The 7,742-nt window shown below is 45.9% G+C and overlaps 1 protein-coding gene across 1 annotated transcript in view; it reads right to left on the bottom strand.

Moving 5' to 3' along the window:
* Positions 1-6,556: 6,556 nt before the first annotated feature.
* Positions 6,557-7,742, bottom strand: part of SARC_02709 (homoserine O-acetyltransferase) — a 1,627-nt gene continuing 441 nt past the window's right edge. Inside the window, exons 1-2 of the mRNA XM_014303508.1 lie at positions 7,675-7,742; positions 6,557-7,237 (exon numbers count right to left, since the gene is read on the bottom strand). The exon at positions 7,675-7,742 is cut by the window's right edge and continues 441 nt beyond it. Coding sequence (XP_014158983.1) covers positions 6,641-7,237; positions 7,675-7,742 — 665 coding nt within the window. The 3' untranslated portion in view covers positions 6,557-6,640. The remainder of the gene's footprint in view (positions 7,238-7,674) is intronic.

Raw genomic sequence — 7,742 nt, 5'->3', positions numbered from 1 at the left:
TATANATNATATATATNTATATATATATATATATATATATATATATATATATATATATATATATATATATATATATATATATATATATATATATATATATATATATATATATATATATATATATATATATATATATATATATATATATATATATATATATATATATATATATATGCCGCGTCCATGTGTTGATAATCAGAGGAAGATTCTTCGAATAGCTCATAAACATGTTTTCACTTCCGCATTGTATAGAAGTATGAATCAAGAGTACTTCTTACTCACATATGGCTCTGGCATTTATATGCATCGGTGGGCAAGAACTTCAGAATATATACGTGATATGTATACAAATATGGCAGTTCATACCAGATATTTAAGGGTTGGCTCATATTCCGACTCGCTAAGTCACAGGTTACGATAATGAATAACGTATATGGCAGTGTACTCATCGAATATACTCCTCATATCAACTAGAAGTGTATTATTTATCATATATTAGACTCCTTCAGTTACGGCCGAGAACTGAAATTAAGTAAAACCAAAAAATGCCTTCACTGACTGCCAGTGAATAAGGATGATGTCAGTTTGAATTTGAGGTTGAAGCCAAACTACAGCAACATACATAAGCTAAGGAAAAGTCTTGTTGTGTACCATCTGTGATAGGGATAATGTATTTTTTTATAGCTTTTTATCGTCAATAATAAGCAAGTCACAAAATCGGAAACTAATAGAAAAGCTCAAATACCAAATGGCTTTATTCAAATGTTGCCTGCTCAACATCGAACTAATCGGCAGAGCATAGTTTTCCCGATTTTTACAGGGCTATCTACAAAAATAAGACTGACTCATTGTTTATATTGCTATATTCATTTTATTCTCTTCAAGTTTGAATGTAAAATCGTACAACTTCCCCATATTTATTTTTCACTTCCCCATATTTGTTTTTCACTTCCCCATATTTATTTTTCACGACGGACCTTTGATTCAAATTTTCGTCTCCGAAACGTAAATCTCGGTGACCAGTAGGTCACCAGTGTAGAACTGAATACCACTTTCAAAAAAACCCACAGACCCCACCAAAACGTTGACTTGAAATTTGGATTTTCAATCGAAAAATAATAATTTATCCAGTAGGGAGTCTGGGGACCCACAGTCCCACAGTCCCACAGTCCTACAGTCCCACATCCGCGAAAAATGTCGGGCCAGGTCGAATCCCCAATTGAGACGTTCGTCCCCAACGACTCCTTACCCAATGACCAATGGAAATTGGACATACAAAAATCTATCACAAACCTCTCTGCCCAGGTCAGTACTCTACAGGCCAATCTCAATCAAATTTTGGGACCGGCTCTAACAACCCCGAACAATGATGGGCCCATCTCCAAGGAGCCTTTGACTGATGACCAATGGAAATCAACAATACACCAAATGCTCACTAACCTCTGTGCAAAAACAACCAACCTTGAATCCGAACTCCGGGACCTTAAATCCCAAACCCGTGCACCTATAGATGAAGACACACCCGACACTTTCCGATTTGGCTCCACAAGCCCGCCTGTTCCGCCTGCAAAAAGACCGTGGTCACAGGCGCCCAATAGCAGCAGTGAGTCTCCCAGCTACCGCTCAAAAGTGGACAAACCTGAAAAACCGAGCCCTAAAAAACGCCCGACCCCACCAGCTTCTCAGTCCCAATCGCAGCCGCCAGTACCCAAACACCTTTTGACGAAAGTGGTGGGCCGCCCGATGCCGGACAAAACTCTTCATGAAATGGATGACATAACTCCGGTATGGCTCTTCTTCCGTGCAATTTTCTTTAACGGCAAGGCCCCATCCCAATCAGTATTTGAAAAATACTGGCATGCCCAACCAGCCCTCAATCGCCACCACCTTCTCTGGTATCTTCCATCTAAATCGGTATCTCAACCAAATCGCCGCGGAAGCTCCACCAGTTTCATCCGCCTTTGTGTTCCTAGTGACTCTGTCGCCCAGGTGAAACGACATGCAGCACTTCCGTGGAAATGGCAGCTTAATGAAAACATCGACCCCCGCTCCCAACAATATCCCAACGCTACGAAAGCAGATTTAATTCACTATCTCCGCACCAAGCGGGAGGCCCCCTGCACACATGAACGAGCGCCAATTATTTTTGCCCGCAGCATGGATGCACTACTGAGCCCACTTGCCAACTCCACTAACGCAGATATCCTTCAATCTACCGCGGTCCGTCTCCAGAAGGCTTACTAAGCAAAGCATGATGTAAACCTCTTCTCACTTAGCCCGCGAATCCCGGTAAACGCTAAAGAATCAGCGCGTGCGGAACCCGGACGATTTCATATACCAACGGTCTGCCCGACACAATCATCCGACACGATGGATAGCAATACGTAGCCTCAGCTTTCCACGATGGACTCTTCGACGACAGGCAATGATATAGAAATAGCTGAGATCGTCAAAGAGGAGAGCCCAGTATTATTGTCCGATGATGAAAAATGTTAGGACCAATGAGGATGACGCTCTTCAACCTACAAGGACTCAACATGGGCAACGCAGCACATACATATAAGTGTTTGAACGTGTGGTTGAAATCTTGCATAACACCACATTTCTTAATCATATACGCTCGAACACACGCTATCATATACTACATCATACTACACGGCATAATATCTTACACCCTTCACACTGTGGTATTCGTATCTTTTCCAAACACCACTCATCGAATTTTCAACTTGTACACTCTTCACCGTACGCGGTATTCTTTGTGTGCTTGGCGTTCATATGGCCGTGTTCTACTTTCCACTCAAATCACTTACTGAAGAAGACGTCAGGCGATACATGAATCCCCCCGAGATTGGCGGTTTCCAACCAGATGTCGTGTGGGGAGATTTCAACTTCAACCGGAAGTATGGCCACGCATCTACAAATCACGGACTACATATGAAAACAATTGAGACTACTCTGCGTAAGACGTGGCACTTGGACTACCTCTATGCTGGCAGATCAACTGGTACTGAACATGCGTATCATCGACCTACCACCCCCGCCTCCCTCCAAACTTATAAGCTGACGGACTACGGTATCTGTGGTGACCACACCTAGGACTCGATCTCCAGATACTTCCCACGAATAAAATTCATCGGCCCCAACAAATGCCAGCAATACCGCCGCCTCCGGACCAACGCCTCCCTTCCCATGGATATAACCGATATCGCCATCGACTGTATCACCTACGCAACAAACAAATCCCACACGCGACTATTCCAAGCCGAAATCCGGGCGCATCAGAACCTCCTACGGTCGTATCTCACTTTACATAGCCCAGTGGAAGGGCTGCTACGAATCTTCGATCGCATCTGGCGCTATGCCACTAACCCACAAATCTTTGGAGGGTTCTATTATGACTTAAACAGACCTTGGGTTTAGCGGCTGCCAAACCACTCGTTCCGGCCACGTCTGACCGCCCAAAGCAATGCTTAAATGTTCAAAGATATTGCGTACCAACGACGGTCTCCGCGCCAATACTGCTTACCGGGTACCGATGACACAGGCGCTACCCTCGCTGGCTACTTTGAGGCCCTATTCAACTCTACAAAACCGTAGGTGGTTCCGCCTAAGGGACCTGGCCCCGACGGGATTCACATCCTCCTCCTGAAGGCCGCAGTGGAGCGCTCTACCAAACGCCGGACATTAGGACGCCCCGACGCTAATAGCCCACTGATTAGACTTCTTGCCGAAGCATTCACTGAGCTACTGAAGGCGGGTACCTTCCCCGCAGCCCTGAACTGCAGCCTCCTGACAGCGCACCCAAAGAAAGCCGATGCAGATATCACCTCCCCCACCGACTTCCGCCCCATCACGCTTACGCAAATAGTTAGACGCATCTTTGAAAAGTGCTTTCTTAATCTGATTACGAGCCACCCCGGCACTGCTACTCATGCTACCCAAGCTGGCTTCAAATCACGGTACTCCTGTCATACCCAAGCACTTGCCGCCATGGAATTTGAGACACAGTCAGAAGAGGAGTGGAACGACGTCTGTCTGGACATAACCAAGGCATACGACAAGGTCGTTCTCCCAAGCCTATGGGTACTTCTGCGTCACGCTGGAATGCCCGAAAACTGTATCAACTGCCTCCGCGCGCTGTTTGGGAGGGTCCCTACCCGAGTGATATACCGTGGCACGCGCTCGTCTCTATTCCATAGAACGAATGGCATCCTACAAGGCTCAATCGTCGGCCCCCAGCTCTTTATTATCTACATGGATTCCTTAGCTGTCACGTTAGCACAATTTCGGCCCAAGCTCCTCCGCTCTTATTTAAACCCCGAGTACGATCTACCGACTTGCGACACGCGGCGCCAACCCTCCGTATAAATGGCGAGCTTATCACGCCGACGCTTGCAGACGCACCTTGGAACACACGTTACCTCCCCCTGAAACTGGCGCCCACACATGCCGAACCGAAACACTCCAAATACCTGGGGTTCCCACTCTCTCACGGAGTACCAGGAATCAACCTCGCTAGACATATGGAATCCCTGGTTGCAGCATTGTCACTGGGTATCGCCTCTTTCCGCGCTTATGGCTTCCATGGCTTCAGCCGGCGACACCCCCGCAACCGACTGGTGATGTTCAAAACATTCATCCTATCCACGGCTACATATGGGCTGAACATTATTGCCTGGGCTCCGCCTATATGGAAGGATGCGCTGGACCCCCTATTCGAGCGCTTTAACTCAGCACTCATTCAAGCAACAGCCATCATCACGGGCACTAAATACCCTCGGTTTCCCAAACATCAAACAAACTTACTTCACTTTTGCGGCCTGCTCCCCGCGCGACCATTCGCAGACTACCTCGGAGGTTGCCTGGGAATACAACTCGACTCAATGACCAGCACAAATCCACTTACCCCTCTGACGCAACCCGCCTGGGCCCACGACAAACCATCACTGCGCTTCCCGTACAGTATCTATGCTCACCTGAAAACTGTACACACAACTACGGGCGGGCGTACACCCGACCATGTAGCCCTCCGTCAACGCTGTGACGACATCAGGAAGAACTCAACAAAACGTTGGTCCAACAAGGAGATCGCGGCAATGGCCCGGCGCCAATACTACTACCAACTGGTTATGGGTAAACCGCCAATCTCAAACCGAGACACAGCCAGACACGACAGCTTCAATCGCTGCTTCGAGTCTACACCAATCCGGCTCTGTGCTATGATTGTAACGAATACGTACATGTTCACATTGCTCGACTACTGCACCGAGACGGCTGTCTCTGCCCTGTCTGCCCCGGTAGCCACAAGTTCACTACCAGCCACTTTACCTGCATCCAACAACTGATTCGACGCATCCTGGTAGGTCCCAAACTGCCGCCCATTGGCCCTGACCTCCTTCAGCAATTACAGGATTGCCACGACTTCCACAGTATCTGAACCTTCCACGAACACCTTGGATCTTTTCTCCAGCATGTTGAAGAACCAGCGTACCCTCACCCGTCCCTGACACATCAACAGATGTTCCCCATACCCCGGCTAATCACGCTGTTGAAGTACTACTTACAAATATCGGTTCAAACCAAATCATCGCGCTTGTTGGTTCCGCCTATGATACTTCCGATCCAGGCCAGCCGACACATACCGAATTCATCCGTGGTCTGGTGCGTCATTGGCTTACCCCCATCCTCGCTCCTCGACCGGATTATGACGGATAACCTGGTCCTTCTCGGTATTTCATACTCTGCACTAACCCATTCCGCGGCACTACACGGCGCAGACCCGATCCGTACCACAGAGGTGGGTACTCTACTTGGTAGGTCAGCAAGCGAATATATGGAACATTCGATAGTAACAGTGTTTTGTCAACACCGGCCCGAATTGACTCAGCGCATATCTTCCATTGTCGACTCATTTGGCCAAAGCTTCAAACGGGAATTTAATGACCACTTCTTCCCATCAATCTTTCCTGAACGACTACAGCGACTATGAGAGCCATACCATATGTTCATACATTGTAACATACATACTTGTCATTTTTGAAATAAATAATAATATCTCTAAGGAGAAATGCGAACTTCATTTTTGAGAGTGTATCAAACTTTGAATCTTGTTCAAACTTTTGTTTTTTAAATTTTAAATATATTAATGTCGGCTTTATCTTTAGGCCTTGAAAAGAGCAGGGGCGTATAAAATGTTCAAAATTGAAGTTTTATATTTTTTATTACTAAAAAGACTATCCTCTAATTATTTTTGCACGCAATATGTCCGTTCGTAAACGCCAGTATCCAACACGTACTCCAAAACCACCGACAGGGTTGATATGTATCATCACTATACGAGTTCGCACAAACAAGTATTATCTACCCGACTGCGTACGCAAAGAAATTTGACACCATTAACATACCCTACAATAGTTTGTCTTCTATTCTGTTTATCGAATGGTCCTGTTGGCTGCATTAGGAAGTCCCAATCGCAAATGCACCAATTTGGAATTCGACATATGACCACGTACAGACTTCGATTAATTCGGAAAGCGCACCTATGTAAAAAGCCGCTAGAAAAAGTCTAGAGTCCTGCATTTTTATTTTTGAAGCTTTAATTATGTACAGGGCGCCATATTGTAAACAGACTGTTCTCTCAGCAACCACTAGCCTTGTACTGTTCGGCGGCCGAGCTCAGATTATGTTCGATGTGCCCTTTCACAGCCCCACCCACATTCTTAACATCCAAAAGAAAAGTATCGTGCCCATATATGGCATCCAATTCGTAGTACGTTACCTTTTTGTTACCTCCCTCACGCAACAATTGGGCAATCTGCTTCTGCTGGAACACGGGGAAAAGTATATCACTCTGTACCCCCAGAACAAGTGTAGGAACCTTGATCCGTTGCAAACCTTCACTCAGTGAACCAAAACCTCTACCCAAATCAAACATATCCATAGCCTTGCTAATGTACAAGATGGAATTGGGGTCGTATCTGGTGGCGAATGATTCGCTCTGATGGCTCAGATAAGCCTCGATCATGAAATCGGGACCAAAACCGGAACCGTGCGGTTCTCCCATGTGTTTGTCCTCATCTATGCGGTTGTTCTTGAATCTTTTCAACCATTCTGGCCCGCTTCGGTAGCTGATGGTGCCCATAATTCTAGCCGTCTTCATACCTACACTTGGGTAACTCTCAGTGTCGTAGAAGTGTCCGTGTTGCCAATTTGGGTCCGTCACTATACACCGTCTCTGCAATACAGGAAAAAGAATATGAAACTTTTTCAAGATATCCATAAAGTGTGTAGTAATGTTAAACTCGGCCATCGGACGGTAGATGTATAGTCGATTTTTCGACCAGGACTATTATTTATTTTTCAGTGCATCAAAAGAATCAGTACCGCATCTATACCTGGCCACGCACATAATATATACATCCTATTGTTTAAGAATGCGAGTATATCGAACGGCCGTGAACAACAGTAATTTTTTCTGCGTAGCGGTCCGCACCCAGTGAGTGCCCTTAAGTACTAAGGCTTTCGCTCATCTATCACACTCGTATACACATCAGGCCGCTATAGAGTTGCAAAATATTAAATGCGTCCCCCTACAAATCCGGTTGTCATGCATAAAGAAGATAGCTCAATTCAAACGTGCATACATGATGACATACACTAAGAAGTACACACCTGTGCATAACGTATGGCAATTGATGTAGGATGGGATTGGGCACACGCACTGATGCTTACAACGCGTC

The sequence above is a fragment of the Sphaeroforma arctica genome (genome assembly GCF_001186125.1).
Source record: "Sphaeroforma arctica JP610 unplaced genomic scaffold supercont1.125, whole genome shotgun sequence".
Classification (NCBI taxonomy): Eukaryota; class Ichthyosporea; order Ichthyophonida; genus Sphaeroforma; species Sphaeroforma arctica.
Note: the sequence above shows the minus strand (reverse complement) of the source record. Positions and strands in the feature narration are given on the sequence as shown.